Raw genomic sequence first — 19325 nt, 5'->3', positions numbered from 1 at the left:
TCTGAGCGCATAGCCAGGAGAGTAACCCCTGAGCGTCAAACGGGTGTGGCCCAAAAACCAAAAAAATACCAAAAAAAAAAAAAAAAAAGAAACTCAATCACGGACATTAAAATAGTTTTCCCAAGGTTGCTCAAATGATAAAGGTGGGATTAGAATGTACCCAAATAATTTCAAAAGTCTTCTTTATTTCATATCCTAGTTAGCTCACTTAAGAATCTTTTGGACTGGAAATATGTTATGATGAGGAAGGGAATTTTCTCGGCACACAGCTGACTGATATTTGAACCCCAATTCCACATACAGTCCCCCATGCCCTGCCAAGAGAGCTCCCTGATCACAGAGCCAGGAGTAAACCCTGAGTACCTTAGGGTGTGACAAAACCAAAAAAAAAAAAAAAAAAAAGTAAAGACCCTACTGTGACTACTTGGTGGTATTATTGTTCTATCAGAAAACAAATTCTTAGGGGAAAGATGGCGTCCTATAATATTCCCACCATCGTTGCATCTCCAGTGTAAATAACGGTGAACCCTAGCAATATTAATTCATAAAGTTACACATGTGGAGCCTTTGTCACCTACATTTTTATTTCAAATAATGGCTGGCCTGGAAAATTGACGACCCAATCTTGGTACCAGCTGCTCCCATACACCACACAGATCTCACTCAACTTTCTTCTCTGGGGAAGTCTTGCTTGGCCAACAGAACCCCAAGACGCTGGGAACCCCGAGGCTCACCCTAAGAAGGGAGGAGTCAGCATTAAACCCTCACTCAGCAGCTCCTAAAACTAATCTCTGCTCTTCCTTCTAGAGCTCCAGTAGATTGAACTGATTGCTGAGTTCAAGCTCCCTTGTCTGGGATGGGGAAAAGAAAAAAGTCATTGGGGCCGGAGAGATAGCATGGGGGTAAAGCGTTTGCCTTTCATGCAGGAGGTCATCGGTTCGAATCCCGGCATCCCATATGGTCCCCCGTGCCTGCCAGGAGCAATTTCTGAGCCTGGAGCCAGAAATAACCCCTGAGCACTGCCGGGTGTGACCCAAAAACCACAAAAAAAAAAAAAAAAAAAAAAAAAAAGTCATTGACTCGCTGGGCAAAGGATGCTAATGGCACAGATGGCCACCAGGTGGCGAGCATGTCCCTGAGACTGGTGAATATTGCTTAATGGATTTTCAAGCTGGCTGCAATTAAAGTTTTGACATTGGGGAGGGTGTTTGCCTGGGTTCAACCCGCACTATCCCACATGGCTCCCTGTGCCCTGCCAGAAGTAATTCCTGAGTGCAGATCCAGGAGTGACCCCTGAGCACTGCTGAGTATGCCCCCCAAATCAAAATATTTTAAAGCCATGTACATGTAAGGTACATTATCTCCTCTCTGCTTCTCACAGGAGTCCTCATGAAGAATAAAGGATCATGCTTCACTCTTCCACTCTCCTCTTGATGGGGAGAATTCAATCCTGCGTCAGTCTAGGAAGGGGCTTATTTCCTCAGTGTTAATTCAGCATGTTTTGTCTGTGGTGACTAGCAGAATCAATACTTAAAATAAAGAGACAGGGCTTAGGCACTTGCATTGCTGACCCCAGTCTAAAATCCCTGAGACATCACAGAGTCCCTGGATTTCTGTTCCGTGTGATTGTGGAGCAGAGAGCTAGGAGTAAGCCCTGAGCACTGCCAGGTGTAGGGGGGAAAAGGGAAAGGAGTAGAAAAAGGACAGGATAGGACAGGACTAGGAAGAGAGGGGAAGGGTTAGGGAAGGGTGAAGAAAGGGAGGGGGAGGGAAGGGAGAGGGGGAAGAAGAGGGAGGAAAGGGAAGGGAAGGGGAGGGAAGAGAAGGGGAGGAAATGGAAAGAAAGAAAAGTGAGAGAGAAGGAAAGAAAGGATAGGAGAAGGAGAAGGAAGAAGGGAAGGAAGGAAGGAAGGAAGGAAGGAAGGAAGGAAGGAAGGAAGGAAGGAAGGAAGGAAGGAAGGAAGGAAGGAAGGAAGGAAGGAAGGAAGGAAGGAAGGGAGGAAGGGAGGAAGGGAGGAGGGAGGGAGGGAGGGAGGGAGGGAGGAAGGGAGGGAGGGAGGGAGGGAGGGAGGGAGGGAGGGAGGGAGGATAGGGAAAGAGGGAGGGAGGATAGGGAAAGAGGGAGGGAGGGAGATAAAGGAGCTGAGTTTCTTGATCTCACTCCATTATCTCCCAAATCCCTGCGATGTTGTTGCTTTATTAAACAAGGCCCCTTCCTTCTAAACGGTGGCTGGACCTTGTCAGAACTTCCATCAAGGCTGTAGGATGGATGACACGTTGCTGAGGATTGGCTCCAAGTCTCTGGGATTCTCATTCACTTCTCGAGTTTTTGTTCTCTGTCTGTTTAGTAAGGGGCACATAACAGCATAAACGATCATCCGCATGTATATTGTAGATGGCAGGACCCCTCCTTTCTGTTGCCCTTACTGACATTTTTCTATGTGGCATTTTTCAGTGACGGGAGAATACTGAGTGATGCCCGGGAAAACCTGGCAAACCTTACAAAGGACACGCAGACACCCAGAGAGTATGCCAGGAATTGTGGGTCGGAGGGTAGGAAACTTGCCACTAAGTTTTCTACTTTATGTAGGAAGGAGAGTAGTGGGGACAGAAAAGGGACCACTGTGACAGTGAGAGTCAGAAGTGACCACTCTGGACAAGAACTGGGTGTTGAAAGGAGGGAAAGTGTTATGAACTTTGTAACGATTAAAAAAAAAAAAAAGCGGGCCCGGAGAGATAGCACAGCGGCGTTTGCCTTGTAAGCAGCCGATCCAGGACCCAAGGTGGTTGGTTCGAATCCCGGTGTCCCATATGGTCCCCCGTGCCTGCCAGGAGCTATTTCTGAGCAGACAGCCAGGAGTAACCCCTGAGCACCGCCAGGTGTGGCCCAGAAACCAAAAACAAACAAACAAACAAAAAAAAAAACTCAACTACCTTATATTGTGATCAAGCTTGTAATGGCAGTGTTTAAATAAAGTAATTTTAAAAAAAGAAAGAAAATTGAGCTGGCCAAATTGTCACCATTTCCTGCCAGCACCCTATGCTCAGAGCATTCCATTACCTCCTCCCTTACACTTTTTTTTACCCCAGGGCCTTTCCACACACTGTGCCTGCCATTGTCTGGCCAGTCATATCCATCAATATCTACTCTCACCACTCTCCTCCTCTCCTAACTTCATCTGCTTTGGAATAGTGCCAGGCCCACCCCCCATCTCTCATGCTGGGGTCCCTCACTAAGTGTAATTTTTTTGTCCCCCTATATCCTCTCCTCCCACTTCTCAAGCAAATACTCCTATTTGTTCTCTGTGCCCTGCCACAGAGTGTGAGACTTATAAGAAAATGGTAGCTTTCCTTGGGGGGGAGGTGGAGGACCTCAGTAAATACATCCAAGTGAATCCATAACTCTCTCTGTCTCTCTGTCTCTCTCTGTCTCTGTATCTCTCTCTCTCTCTCTCTCTCTCACACACACACACACACACACACACACACACACACACACACACACCCTTAGTCAGAAGCCCAGGAGCAAAAGCAAGATAGTGTGGTGATGAAAATTCACAGCCACTGGGGTAAATGGGATCTGGAATCCAATGATGCTTCCAAAAACAATACATGGATTGGTCCCACTGAATTCCAGAGATGTCACCTCTATTGAATTTTCCCCAGTGAAAGAAAGGAACTAACCCTAACAGAGATTGTGGGAGGCAGGAGAGGAGCCCTTGAAAACTAGGCTGAGTCTTCACAGAGAAGCTGTGGATATTGGCAACAAGGGAGATGGTTTCCCAAATGGCTGGACCAGCTGACATCTCCCCCAGCAGTGGATGAGAGTCCCTTTTCCTCCCCAGATCCTCACCAGCACTGGTTGTTTTTGTTCTTTGTGATGTGTGTCAGTCTGTGTGGCGTAACATGATGCCTCGTTCTTGTTTGGATTTGCATCTCCCTGATGATTAGTGATCTAGAGTAGCTTTTCATAGGCTTCTTGGCTATTTGTATTCCTTCTTTGAGGAAATTTCTGTTCATCTCTTCTCCCCATCTTTTGATAGTGTTGGATGCTTTTCTTTTCTTATAGGATTCTACCAGTGCTTTATATATATAAGTAAAGTGTGTGTGTGTGTATACATATATATATATATACACACTTTACTTATTAATTGATTGATTGGTTTTCAGGCCACACCCAGTGGCGCTCAGGTATTACTCCTGGTTCTGCACTCAGAAATCACCCCTGGCTGGCTGGGAGGCCATATGGGATGCCAAGAATAGAACCAGGTCCTTGCCGCATGCAAGGCAAACACCCCACCACTGTGCTATCTCTTTAGCCCCACTTTATATATATATATATCTTGCGTATTAAACTTTTGTCATATGAGAAGTGGACAAATAATTTCTTCCATTGTGTGGGGCTGCCTTTGCTTTCTGGTCATCATTTCCTTTGAAGTGTAAAAGCTTCTTAATTTTATATAGTTCCATTTGCTTATCTTCACTTCTACTTGCCCGCTTACAGGTGTTTGTTTTTTATATGAACAATCAACATTTCTCACCTCCATGTCATTCTCGTGTCAACTGGACAGCTGTCACTCAGATAATGTCAATTCATTCAATGCTATCTCATGATAACATAATCACATATATTTATACAGTCTGACTCCCAGTCAACAACATGGATTCATTCAAGGACATGCCTTCATTATAGTCATTATAAAATTGCAGTATCCAAGAACCTATAGTTGATTTAAGGGAGGAATTACTATTTCTGTAGTCAGAAAATCCTCTCCTAGCCTCGTTCAGATTTTGCTAAGGTGCTCAGGAATAATTGTCCTAGTATGTTTATTATATTTCCACCATCTAAGTAAGGGAGGTAGATTCTGGTATCTTTGAAAATGCCTTGGAACCTTATCTCGAAATTTTTATTAATATTTTTATTTAAACACCTTGGTTACAAATATGATTGTAGTTGGGTTTCAGTCATGTAAAGAATATCTCCCTTCACCAGTGCAACCTTCCAATCACCAATGTCCCTCATTCATTCACATTGTTAGGATAGTTCTCAATGTAGTTATTTATCTAACTGCACTCATCATTCTTTGTGGTGAACTTCATGTCATGAGCTGGACCTTCCAGCCCTCCGCTCTTTTGTCTCTGAGAATTTTTGCAAAAATGCCTTTTATTTTTCTTAAAACTCATAGATAAGTGAGACTATTCTGCGTTTCTCTCTCCCTCTGACTTACTTCACTCAGCATAATAGATTCCATGTACCTCTATGTATAGGAAAATTTCATGACTTCATCTCTCCTGATGGCTGCATAATATTCCATTGTGTCTATGTACCACAGTTTCTTTAGCCATTCATCTGTTGAAGTGGCATCTTGGTTGTTTCCAGAGTCTGACTTTATCTAGAAATTTATGATGCTACTTTCGTCTACTTGGAATTATGTGATGGTGGTACTAAGCAGGGACTGGAATGACTGCAACGAGTGAATCTAAAACGGTGTTTTCTAATCAGAAAGCAGGGATAGACAGAGGCCATGGGCAATGGAATCTCTTTTTATCTTTTTTTCTAACAGGGTGAGGAGTGAGACCCACACTTTTTATACCTCAGTTCCTTCATTACCATGACTACTATGAGGTTGTATGGTATGAGATGGGTGGTACTGGGTACCTAACAAAATTTCAGCGAGGTTTAGGAGTGACCCCTGAGCGCTGCCGGGTGTGACCCAAAAAAAATGTTTTTTCAACGAGGTTTTGTGACACCATAAAAATTGTTAAAATGTGGGCCCAGAGTGGTGGCACAAGTGGTAAGGCATCTGCTTTCCCATGCTAGCCTAGGACAGACCGTGGTTCAATCCCCCAGCATCCCATACGGTCCCCCAAGCCAGGAGTGATTTCTGAGCACATAGCCAGGAGGAACCCCTGAACGTTACCAGGTATGGCCCAAAAACAAAAAAAAAATTGTTAAAATGTGATAATGGGAGATAGCTGGAAGGACTGGAGGGAGGGTGTGTTGCTGAGCCCCAAGTTAAATCTCTGGCACTGTCTGAATCCCCAAGCTCCAAGTTCCCAAACCTTCTAAATGTGGCCTAAAAAAAAAAACAAGTCAAAAAGATAATTCTAATGGAAATAATGTAATATATATACATATATATAAATGGAGCTTGTTAGTATTTTCTATAAATTTAACACTGTTTCCTTCTATTTTAGGAGATCACCCCATGAGGGAAAATAAGGTAATAAGAAAATTTTAAATGCACTTTTTTTACCCATTCTTTTAGAGCCTAGGAAAGTGGACAGCATGAAGGCTTGGATTTGTTTTAAAAAATAAATTCTAAAAGTTGAGTTAGGATTTGAAATCTCTGTTTATAAACCAAAATGTCAGGAACCATTACCACTGCTCAGAGATTCAAGTTCTGATTCTCTTCTTTTTGCAGGGAAGGATTCCTTTACCTCCTCCTCGGTAAGATACTTAATGTTTTGTTTTGCTAGCAACTTAAATGACTAGTTACAGAAGCTGAAAATTCCCAGAATTTGGAAAAGAGAAACACAAACATTTGAGGCTGAAGAACCAATGAGTGGATCAATGAACAAGATAAACAAGTCTTCGTTCATCCACTGGACCTTCATTCATTCCCAGTCACTCGGTGATGTCCCCATCCTTCCCGTTCCTGCTCTTTTACAATAGATACTGATGGATAGTCTTGATACTAGAAGGAGCCTTCAGGAGACTTGGAATTATGCATACACACATATCGAATTCATAACACAGTATTCTATATTTATACCTGGAGGTGAGGGAAATAGACTTGACTCAAGCTATGAGTGAGTTGGTCACTTCTGCTGTTCCTCTTGGCCCGTGAGCCTCAGCACCACAGCAATCCTTACTCTCCCTCCCCTCCCTGGTAACTTCCTTCCTCCCTTCTCTGCCCTCCTAGAGAGTAGCAGATACTGAGGGCTGTGTCATTTCTCTTTCTCAGCCGCCTCAACGCCTATAGTTATGCCTGAGACAGACAATGAGTGAGTGTGAGAATATGAGTGACTGAGTCAATATGTGAATGGGTGAGTGATTAAGTGACTGAATGAGTGAATGGGTAAGTGAATGGGTAACTGAGTGAGTGAATAAATGAGTGAATGGGTTAGTGAGTGACTAGGTGAATAAGTGAGTGAAAGGGTAAGTGAATGGGTGAGTGAGTGAATAAATGAGTGAATGGGTGACTGATGAACAAATGAATGAATGAGAGTGAGTGACTAAGTGTATGAGTGAATAATGTGAGTGACTGTTTGAATGAGTAAAAATGGTGATTGACTAAGTGACTGAGTGAGTGGACGAGTGAGTGAGTGGGTGAGTAGATGAGTGGATAAGTGAGTGAGTGATTGAGTAAATTAGTGACTGGGTTTAAGAGTTAATGTGAGTGATTGGGTGAGTGACTTAGTGAATGAGTGAATGGGAGAGTGACTGAATGAACAAATGAATTAGTGAGTGTGAGTGAGCGACTACACAGATGAGTGAGTGAGTGAGTGTAAATGACTGAGTGAGTCAGTAGATAAGTGAGTGTATGAGTGAGTGATTGGATGAGTGAGTGAGTGACCAAGTGAGTAAATGAGTGACTGAGTGAATACATGACTGAGCGACTGACTGAATGTGTGAATGGATGAGTGACTCAGTGAATGAATGAGTGAAAGGGTGAACAAATGAATGAATGTGAGTTAGTCACTAAGTGGATGAGTGAGTGAGTGAGTGAGTGAGTGAGGCCCCTGAAGGGTCCCCTACCACACACTGGAGACCTAGAGCTGGGCCCTTTGCAATCTGGGTCTGAGGAACCTTTTCTGTGACTTTTCTGTGTCCACACAGGCCTCCTGTCACCCTTCCCAAGAGGTACCAGCCCCTTCCTCCAGAGCCCGAGAGCAGCAGGCCATCCCTCCCTCTGAGACACACCATCCCTGTCCCTGAATGCCCCCGCCAGCCCAGGTGAGAGACAGTTGTGGGATGGGAGGTGGTGGGCAGGGAGGGAAAGCAAGGACCAGGACAAATCCATCACCTCTGTACTGACAGGGGCACGGGATTGGGGGAGCTCAAATTCCTCAGTAGCACCGTCTCAGAAATCTGTGTCACTTCATTACTTCAGCTTAACAATGGAGAAGGGCTGGAGTGATACCCGGATCCAATTTATGACTCCCTATAAGGGCCCTCTAGCCCTGCCAGGAGTGATCACTGAGCACAGACTCAGGAGTAAGTCCAGACCACTGGCAGGCATGGCAAAAATAAAAACCACTTTTAGAATCTCTAAAAAATAATAATAAAATGAGCTTCTGGAAGCCTCTCTAGAACTGTATCCCAACTGTTCCTTGTGACCCAGCTTGCCTTAGCCTCTGATCATGGCCACATGCATGTGATGAGACAGACCATTCTCAGTGCCTGTCATTATCCAAGCTTTCCAGGATGCCTACCCCTTCCATCTGTCTGGGCACAGGTGAGTGGCCCAGGACAGAGCGCAGAGCCTAGCTGGGGCTTCCTTTGACCCACTGCTACTTCCAACCCAGGTCATCCCATCATCTATCTATTCTTTTATAGATATAAATGTACTTATACATAAATATAATTTAGCCACCTTGGCATTACAAAGTTATTTCTGACTAGTGAGGGGATGAGTGTCTAAAACCCAGTTCCCCTTTCCTCCCACCAATGCACCCCCAATTTCCACCCACCTACCAACCAGCCTGTTTCTAGAAGAGGTGCTTTATTTCTTCTTTTTTAGTCATTGCTCTGTGGTTTCCAGCTAAGAGGGTTTCATCTATAGTGTTTTACTACCTTTCAGCATCTCCTCCTCCTCCATCTCTTTCTTCTCCTCCCTGTTGAAAGCTTCCCTCTACCCTCTATAACAAACATATGATTTCTCTTTAACATCCCCAACCCCCTCAAGTGAAAAATTACCTACTGAAGCCCAGTTTTCATGCTCTTGGTTTCCACTGTCTTTGGTTTCTTTATGATGCGAGATCATTCTGCATTGGTCTCTCTTCTACTCACTAGCTTCACTCAGCATGATACTTTCCAGGTTCCTCCATGAAGCAGCAAATTGCCTGACACTATCTTCCCTTATGACCAAGTAATATTTCATTGTATAATGTACCATTGTTTTTTTAAAGCAGTTTATTGATTGATTGACTGATTTGGGGGGGGGGGCCACACCTGGTGACGCTCAAGGGTTACTCCTAGCTCTGTGCTCAGAAATCACTCCTGAAAGGGGCCGGAGTAGTTGTGCTAGAGGTAAGGCATCTGCCTTGCAAGCGCTAGCCTAGGACGGATCGTGGTTTAATCCCCTGACATCCCATATGGTCCTCCAAGCCAGGAACGATTTCTGAGTGCATCGCCAGGATTAACCCCTGAGCATCAAACAGGTGTGGCCTAAAAAACAGCAAACAAACAAATCAACAAAAAAGAAATTACTCCTGATAGGCTCAGAAGACTGACCAGATGGGATGCCAAGAATCAAATCCGAGTTCGTCCCAGTTTAGCTGCATACAAAGCCAATGCCCTACTGCTGTGCTATCTTTTCAGCCCCTATTTCTTTATTCACTCATCTATTCTTGGACACCTGAATTATTTCCAGAGTTGGGCTCTTTTGGATAGTGCTTCTGGGAACCTGGGGGTGCAAATTTCTTTTCTTGTTGTTTCTTGGCCCTTTAGGTATATCCCAAGAAATAGATTTTCTGGGTCAAATGGAAGCCTAATACCTAGATTATTTTTAAGACTGTCCATATTGTCTTGGAGAAAGACTGGACCCATCAACATCCCCCCAGCAGTGAGTGAGAGTCCCTTTCTACCTGTATCTATCTGCACCAGTACTGGAAGTTCTTGTTCTTTGTGATGTGTGTCAGTCTCTGTGGTGTGAGATATTATCTCATTGCCATTTTGATTTGCATATTCCTGATATTCATGATGCAGAGTATTTTTTCTATGTGCCATTGGCTAATTGTGTTTCCTCTTTGAGGATGTCTCTATTCATCTCTTCCCCCATTTTTTGATGGGGTTGTGTTCCCAGGAGGGCAAGGACTGCACCTGCTATTGTGATTCAGCCCAAAGGGACTAGGCCAAGTTCTGCCTTGGCTGAGTTAAAGATCTGGAACAATTGCGACCTGGCAGCCCTTCAGGTCAGGAAAATGCCAGTGTGCTGAGTTTCTGGACTTTAGATAGAGGGGAATCCTGAAGCCCAGGCTTACTACACTCTGCCATCTTCATCACTACAAGTTCTAGAGCCTTCTTCCTTCTCTTTCCTCTTTCCTCCGTTCTTCTTCCTTTATTTTTTTTAATTTATTTGGAAGACTCTGGTTGGGTGGTTGGGTGGTTGGTTGGTTGGCTGACTGGCTGGTTGGTTATTTTGGCCAAACCTGCTGATGCTCAAACTTACTCCTGGCTCTGCACTCAGGATCATTCCTGGCAGTGATCAGGGGATCATATGGGATGTCAGGGATCAAACACAGATTGTCCACATGTAAGCAAATGCCCTCCCACTGTGCTATTGCTCCAGTCCATGGGTCTCTTTCTTTAGTTAAGTAAATTTATTTAAAAAGGGAAGTGTTTTTATTGCAAGCAATGCAACACTGAGTTTCACACCAAACTTTTGAACCATGAGACATTTTCTTCTCTGCTTCAAGAGGAAGAGGTGCCCCAAGTGGTGGAGACACCCTAAAGGGAAGGAGGGAAGGAGGGAGGAAGGAAGGAAGGAAAGAAGAAAGGGAGGAAGGAAGGGAGGGAAGGAGGGATAAAGGGAAGGAAGAAGGGAGGGAGGGAAGAAGAGCAAGAGCACAGTGGAGAGGACATTCGCTTTGCATGCAGTCAACCCAAGTTTGAAACCCAGCATCCCATAGGGTCCCCTATCAGGACCAGGAGTGGTTCCTGAGCAGAGTTAAGAGTAAGCTCTAAGCACTACCCTGGTGTGCCCCAAAACAAAATAAACCCCAAATATTCCTGATGAACAGACAAAATCCCCTTTGCCTAACTCCCCTCTCCTACCAGTCCTTCCCCAGAAGGACTAACTACATCACTCTAAGCAATTATCATGCCAAAATTTGAACTCTGATGACTTTAGAGGTGCCCCATAAAAGAGTCTTTAGAAATATTAAGGTGCTGTCATCCTGTAGTTTTGTTGGGGGGGGGGGACAGGAGGCCAACAAAGACTTACCTAGAGGACCTGAAAACTTCCCCCAGTAACTTTCAGATAAACTCTCTTATGGTTCAGTGCATAAGCCTACAGAGTTTGGTACCTGGGTTACTTATATGACCAGGAATTACCCAGATGCTCCCAGGACCTGGAATGTGGTGTCAGGGATGGAGCCAGTATCTGCTGTGTGCAAGGGTATTGCTCTAACTCCTTTTGTCCTTTAAAGAAAACAAAAATTATGAATAGAAGGGGTAATACAGTGAGAACAGAGAAGAGACCACTGTAAGAGTGATAGTCAGAAATGATCACTTTGGACAAGAACTGATGTTGAAAAGAGGGAAGTGGTAGGCATGATGCCCCTTTAGTAACATTACTGCAAATCACAGTGTCTAAAGGGAAAAGAGAGAAGGAAAATTTTTTTAGAATCAGGTAGAATGGTACAGGAGGGAGGCACCATCAAACAGAGGACATTGTTGATGGGAAATGTGCATTGGTGAAGGGTATTGGACATTACATGACTGAAACTCAATCATGAACAACTTTGTGATTGTCTCATGGTGATTCCACTTTTAAAATTATGGGAAAAGGGGGCCAGAGAAATAGCACAATGGTAAGGCATTTGCCTTAGATGCAGAAGGACAGTGGTTCGAATCCCGGCATCCCATATGGTCCCCCGAGCCTGCCAGGAGTGATTTCTGAGCATAGAGCCAGGAGTGACCCCTGGGTGTGACCCAAAAACCAAAAAAAAAAAGGAGAAAAAATAATTAAATAATTTAAATCATGGTTTAATTCTAGGCTTGCTATTCAAACTTGTTATTTGGCATATGTAACAACTTCATTAGGGCTTAATAAGTATTTGTTGAATAAGAAAGAAAATATAAAAAAAGAAAAAGAAAAAAAAGAAAGAAAAATAGCAAAGCAATTATGGAGACTGACTGCTTCTCCCTCAGGACTGGAAAGTTTGGTTTTAAGCTGTTAACTGGAAGATTACAATAGTTTTGCATGACTTTGTCCTCAGGGAAAACAGAATAAAGGGTAAGGTTGGCTCTACATCATGCAAAAGCTTCAGTGCTCTAAGTCTTGTTATCAAAAGGCTCATTCAGGGGCTAAAGCAATATCACAATGGGTTAGGCACTTGCTTTGCATGCTGCTGACCCAAGTTTGATCCCTAGCATCCCATAGAATACCATGGGCCTGCCAGGAGTGATTTCTGTGCACAGAATCAGGAGTTAGCCCTGAACACAGATGGATGTGTCCTCAAAACAAAACAACAGCAAAAACTAAATTAGAAGCAAAGTTGTTGTCAATAGTGTTCTGAGGATGGATGATGTCAACTCTCTCCAAACAACTTTCCCACCTACTGTTCTGGGAGAACACAGTCCCCAAGGCCTGCTGATCACAAGGCCTGGTAATCTATTTTACAGGAGAGGAAACTGAGTCCAAGGGGATTTCATGGTGGAGGATGCTGGAGCTCACAGATGACAGGATTCAAATTCAAATTCAAGTTGTCTGAAACAGATACAAAAAAAAAAAGGAAGCCCCAGAAAAGCTGGGCTTAGAATGAATCCTTACCAGTAGCCAGATAAGCACCAAGTACTCTCATATCAAAGCCCATCTGTCACTTAAAACCATTTGATATGATTCCCAAAATGCCAGGGTCCTGTCAGCATGGAAAACACTGTGATCAGGCTCAGAGGAGCCCCCAATTCACTAATATTGTGGGGGTTCTGCCCTAATAGCCCTAATCCTATGTCTATACCATCTCCCTTGGCCCATTAGCAGGGCTGTTGGAACTATGTGGGATCCCCATACCCAGTCCTGTTGGCTAGTATCTGAGCCTAGGAAGTCCATCCGGCTAGACCAGTTTCTGTGGTTTATTAGTAAATCAGTCATGGGGTACTGCTGCTCTTCTCTGATCACAGTTGTTGACCAACAGACAGGGAAGCGGGTGTGCGTAGCACTCCCATTTCCTGAATAGCTCCTCCACTAATCTTGACCTTCCAACAACAGCGTCCATTGAGTGGCCCTACCATATTCCTTCTTATTTCTAATAAATCTCACAGTGATCCTCTGTGACAGACACCCACGTGGCTCTATTCCACATGAAGAGGCTTCCAGAATTCCAGAACTCCTGATTTCAAAAAGGAACAGGCTTGAACTTTCCCAGGAGACCTCTCCAAGGGGCCACTTGGTCACATTCCAGGTGGACTCCCTTCCTCACCTGGAGTTTCATAGTTTCTCTCTCTCTCTCTCTCTCTCTCTCTCTCTCTCTCTCTCTCTCTCTCTCTCTCTCTCTCTCTCTCTCTCTCTCTCTCTCTCTCTCTCTCTCAATTCTCCTTTCTTTACCAGCATTTCTCTCTCACACCAACCAATCTTGAATCCCACTGGGCCCATATCTCAAACTTTTCATATCCTCAAATTCTTCCCATATCCTCCAAGTGAAGGCAAATCAATTAAAGGTCAAGAAACCAACTCCAGATCCTTGGGTTTTTCTTTGATAAGGAAAATCTAATTTTTACAAGGAATGCCAGGCTATTGAAAAAAATAAAAAGAGGTTCATTCACTTCCCTCTAGCCATCATCTTTTATATTGGCTCATATCTTCTTCTTTGGCTTAGAAAACTATGAAAAAAGGGTAACCTAGGTGCCCTTTAATAGAACAGTGAAAAATATCACACTGAACCATGGGTGATTAACTTGGCAAAGGAGATGTAATCAAAGGTTCCCAAGGGTTCTAAGTAGTTTTACCTCCATAACCATGATCTAGATAACTCATAACACCATGTTTCTTTACCTTGCAGTCAGATAAACTTAAAGAACTTAAGTGAGGTAAGTGGCAATTTTGTCTTTGTAAATAAACAAAGCAGTGGTGTGCATTGACTGAAATGGGCAGGATACTACTTGCTTCAGACATTTTATCACACTTAATTATTATAATAGCTCGGTTCAAAATAGATTATTACCCCTATATTTAAGGTAAGAACACCAGAGCCAAACAAGAAAAGGTGTAGGTTTTAAGGCAATCTCCTTTCTTGCCTCATGGTAACTTTGAATGTAGTAAAGATAGAACCACAACTAGTTCTTCATAAGGAAGAGGATATCTCTAGCATGGTACAAAGGGAAGGAGGGATTGAACACCTTTGCTGTTTCTTATGCACCAGAAAGACAGCTCTGCAAAGTCTAATGACAAGAGACAGAGTCAGACTAATAGCATTGTATCTTACTGTGTCATATATTGCTTTGGGGAACTATGGCAAGTGCCCCCTGCCCTGTTTGTTTCCAAGACATCAAACAAAGAGGGAAAACTCATCTCTACTATAGTAGAGATGTAAGGTATAGTCACAAAGCAAAATTGAGTGACAAGCAACCAGAAGAGCAGGTAAGGCTACTCAAATGGCATGGACGTTAAAGGGAGATGAGGCAAACAGAGAGCACCCTAAAGTAGTCTCTTTCTTAACCCCTCCCTCAAAAAAGATGGTGTGTCACCATGATCAATGGAAGATACTTGAACAAAGCATGGGCTCCCCACTTGCTTGTAAAGGATTTGGTTCTTATAATATTGACCTGTGGTCTTACATGGAGAGCACTAAAAAGTATTTCATTTATCTTTCTTGTTTTTCTTTCTTCTTATTTCTTTCTTATTTCTTTTCTTCTTTCCTTCATTGTATATCTACTTATATACTATATAAAACACATATAATGTCATTATACAGTTAATAATAAACCCATTTCTATTCTTATCAATAAGGAAAGGAAGAAAGAAAATATTTAAGGAGATTAATAGGCACATTTAAAAAAAGAATAGTGTGAATATTTTTATGTTTGTTTTTTAAATAGAAATTTCTGAACATATTTTGCACATATGAAACTTTTGGTTCAAATCTAGGCACCAAAAGCCCAACCAAAACCAAAAAAAAATCAAAGTAATTTATTTGCCTTTTACATTACACTAAAAAGTAACTTAAATCAGGGGATTTGCTTATTATTTTTGAGAGCTATCTGTATACTAACAAAAGTATTTTCTAATCTACTAACCACTTGCTCAAGACACACATTACACACATTGTGTAAAATTAAATTTTCTATCACTGAGTCATCCAACTTGATCTGTTTTTTGTTTCAATACAGGTTCTTGGACAAGAGAAAGGTAAATTGCTTTTATTTATTTCCTTACACCAATTAGGTCGAGTTCCTATGCTAGATTTAAAGCATTAGACACTTTCCTAAAAGAATTGTTTGAGGAACCAGGAGTAGGTATGTTTCATGTGTGCAAAATGGTGTATTCTAGATGGTGCCAGGAAGTCCTAGTCAAACCAAGACCCATGGTCCTAGTGGTGATCAGTTGAGGGAGAGCATATATGGATCTTTCTTCAGTCCCAAGATCCTGAATAACAACATTTTCGCCTCCTGGCACTTTATAGACACATCCTGGTCCATTTTTCTTGACAAGCTTTGGTCTTTCAATTGTTTATGCCATAACCCCTCACAAAAACACATGTGAATTAATTCATTCCTCTGAACATTGTGCACACACATACAAAGAGATACCTCATTGTCCTTGTTGTGGAAGAGGTAGTCTAACACTCCCTAGATTGCCAGATGCTAAGTGGTAGATTCCCTCAGTCCCACCTCTGAAACACTGTTGACCATGGACTGAGACAGACGCATTCTGTCCCATCAGAAGGCTGAGATACAGTCCAGAAGTTTAACACATGTCCCCTTGTTGGCCAAAACACGGTGGGATTAGGATTTCAGTGGCCTAGCTACCACTATGTGTTGGATTGTTTCTGTTTTGGGGCCATACCTAATGGCTCTTAGGGCTTCCTCCTGGCTTTTACTCAGGAATCATTCCTTGTGGGGATCAGGGAAACATTGGAGTTGCCAGAGATTGAACCCTTGTTGAATGGGTGTAAAGCAAGTGCCCTATGTAGAGTACTTTCTCTCTAGCACTCACTTTGATTTCTGATAGTTGCATTTCTTCTGAAGTTCTCAAGTTGCCTTGTATTTGCAGTGAGGAATTTAGACTGAACCGGAGCCTTATCTGGCTTTGTACATTCCAAGAATCCTGTTGAAGTAATATCTAAAACCTAAAGCAAACTGTGTCCTTTTCCTCTATACAACTCAACATCCTCTCTAAATATGCCAGTATTATTGTATTAGGCTCCAGTGATCATCAACACATCAATGTGACATTGTGAATTTAGCACACAAGGGACAGAGATTGCCAGGAACTGTGATGGCAAGAAGTAGTTTTACAGATGTGTATATACTAGTCCTTCCTAAGTCCAATCACATTTCAAATCATCACCGACCTTCAACCAAAGGTGTTCAGTTTATGATCAACAGTGGACCCAGATGTCACCAAAGTTAAGACGTGTTGGTGCTGACATTCCTTTATTATTATTTACAACCAGAAGTGGGAAAGTAGCTAATAGCATTTCATATCCTAGGGTATTTTGTGCCCTTAGTAGCTCCAACTTATGGATGAATGAATAAATGGGCAGATTGATAGATGGATGGGCAATGAATAGCTAGATGAGTGGATGAGTGAATGATTCAAACTTATTCATTTGAAGTATAACACCAGCAATGGCATATGTATATAATTACTAAATAATTCCAATTCACATGGTTGACAGAGCTTCTCAAACTTCAAGGATAGATCAAAGGTGGGAAGTTGAGGAAAGGCATACCTGGTGGTAGCCCAGTAAGATTTGCTATTCTGTCCCTTGCTGGAGGTACAGAAAATTCAGAAATGTGTGGGTGCCAGCACTGAGTATCTTCCTGCCCTCCTGTACATAAAACAGTTTTTAAATTTAATGTATTTGTTTGATTGTTTGCTATTTCTATGTAATTTTTCTCTTAGATGAGGAATTCAACTACAGTTCACTTATTTTCTTTCCCTCCCCCAACCCCTACCTGTATTTGAGGCAGGCTTTCTACATACCTCACTCCCTGACATTGCTATGATAGTTCTCAGTGTAGTTACTTCTCTAACTGCACTCACCACTTTTTGTGGTGGGCTTCATATCTTGAGCCAATCCTTCCAGTCCTTAACTCTGGGAATATTTCAATGTCTTTAATTTTTCTTAAAACCCATAGATGAGTGAGACTATTCTGTATCTCTCTCTGACTAATTTTATTCAGCATAATATATTCCATGTACATCCATGTATAGGAAAACTTCATGACTTCATCTCTCCTGACAGCTGCATAATATTCCATTGTGTATATATACCACACTTTCTTTAACTATTCATCTGTTGAAGAGCATCTTGGTTGTTTCCAGAGTCTGGCTATTGTAAAATGTGCTGCGATGTATATAGGTGTGAGGAAGAAATTTTTGTATAGATTTTTGTGTTCCTAGGGTATATCCCTATGAGTAGTATAGCTGGATTAAATGGGAACTCAATTTCTTTTTTTTTTTTTTTTTGAGGAATCTCCATATTGTTTTCCATAAGGGCTGGACTAGATGGCATTTTCACCAGCAATGAATGAGAGTCCTTTCTCTCCACATCCCCACCAGCACTGATTGTTCTTTGTGATGTGTGCCAGTCTCTGTGGTATGAGATGGTACCTCATTGTTGTTTTAATTTGCATCTCCCTGATGATTAGTGATGTGGAACATTTTTTTCATGTGCCTTTTGACCATTTGTATTTCTTTGAGAAATTGTCCATTTCTTCTCCCCATTTTTTGATGGGGTTAGATTTTTGATGGGATTTTTTTTCTTGTTAAGTTCTGACAGTACCTTGGATATCTTAGATATTAGCCCCTTATCTGATGGATAATGCTTCTCTCATTCTGTGGGTGGCTTTTGTATCCTAGGCATTATTTACTTTGAGGTGCAGAAGCTTCTCAGCTTAATATAGTCCCATTTGTGTATTTCTGCTTCAACTTGTTTAGAGATGCTGTTTCTTCCTTGAAGATGTCTTTAGTTTCAATGTCCTGGAGTGTTTTACCTATGTGTTGTTCCATATACCTTATGATTTCAGGTCTGATATCAAGGTCTTTAATACATTTGCATTTGACCTTGGTGCATGATGTTAGCTGGAGGTCTGAGTCCGATTTTTTGCAAGTGGCTGACCAGTTGTGCCAACACCACTTGTTGAAGAGGCTTTTCTTGCCCCTTTATCAAAGATTAATTGATTATATATCTTGGGAGAATTTTCTGAATACTCTAGTCTATTCCACAGATCTGAAGATATGTCTTTATTCTAATACTATGCTGTTTTAATGACTATTGCTTTATAATACAACTTAAAGTTGGGAAAAAGTGATGCCTCCAATATTCCTTTTCCCAAAGGTTACCCTAGTTATTCTTGGGTGTTTATTGTTCCAAATGAATTTCAGGAGTGTTTGATCCACGTCTTTGAAGAATGTTATGGGCTCCTTAGAGAGATTGCATTAAATCTGTACAATGCCTTGGGGAGTGTTGCCATTTTAATGATGTTAATCCTCCCAATCCATGAGCAGTGTATATGCCTCCATTTCTGCATGTCCTCTTTTATTTCTTGAAGCAGGGTTTTGTAATTTTCTTTGTAGAAGTCCTACACATCTTTAATTAAGTTGACTCCAAGATATTTGAATTTGTGTGACATTAATTTAAATAGGATTGTTTTATTAATATCCATTTCTTCTCTATCATTATTGGTGTATAAGAAGGCCATTGATGTTTGAGTGTTAATTTTGTATCCTACCACTTTGCTATATAAGTCTTTAGTTTCTAGAAGTTTTTAGTAGAGTCTTTAGGGTTTTATAAACATAGTACCATGTCATCTGCAAACAGTGACTTCTTTCTTTTTTATCTGGATGCCTTTGATATCTTTTTCTTGCCTAATTGCTATGGCAAGAACTTCCAGCACTATGTTGAATAGTAATGGTGAGAGAGTGCATCCTTGTCTTTTACCAGATTTTAGAGGTAAGGTTTTTAGTTGATCTCCATTGGAAATAATATTTGCCATTGGCTTGTGGTAGATTGCCTCTGCTATATTGAGAAAAGTTCCTTCTATTCCCATTTTGATGAGTTTTTATCAAGAATGGGTGTTGGACCTTATCAAATGCTTTCTCTGTGTATATGGGTATGATCATATGGTTTTTATTTTTCTTTTTTGTTAATATGGTGTATTATGTTAATTGATTTATGAATGTTAAACCACCCTTGCATTCCTAGGATGA

General features: G+C 41.9%; 1 protein-coding gene across 1 annotated transcript in view; it reads left to right on the top strand.

Moving 5' to 3' along the window:
• CLNK (cytokine dependent hematopoietic cell linker) overlaps positions 1-19325 on the top strand; it is a gene marked incomplete at its 5' end in the record, with an annotated part of 73529 nt that overhangs the window by 26520 nt on the left and 27684 nt on the right. Inside the window, 4 exons of the mRNA XM_049790226.1 lie at positions 6199-6224; positions 6426-6451; positions 7844-7960; positions 13951-13978. Coding sequence (XP_049646183.1) covers positions 6199-6224; positions 6426-6451; positions 7844-7960; positions 13951-13978 — 197 coding nt within the window. The remainder of the gene's footprint in view (positions 1-6198; positions 6225-6425; positions 6452-7843; positions 7961-13950; positions 13979-19325) is intronic.

Source organism: Suncus etruscus, chromosome 16 (genome assembly GCF_024139225.1).
Source record: "Suncus etruscus isolate mSunEtr1 chromosome 16, mSunEtr1.pri.cur, whole genome shotgun sequence".
Taxonomy (NCBI): domain Eukaryota; kingdom Metazoa; phylum Chordata; class Mammalia; order Eulipotyphla; family Soricidae; genus Suncus; species Suncus etruscus.
The sequence above is the reverse complement of the archived record's forward strand: the minus strand, read 5'-3'. Positions and strand labels throughout refer to the sequence as shown.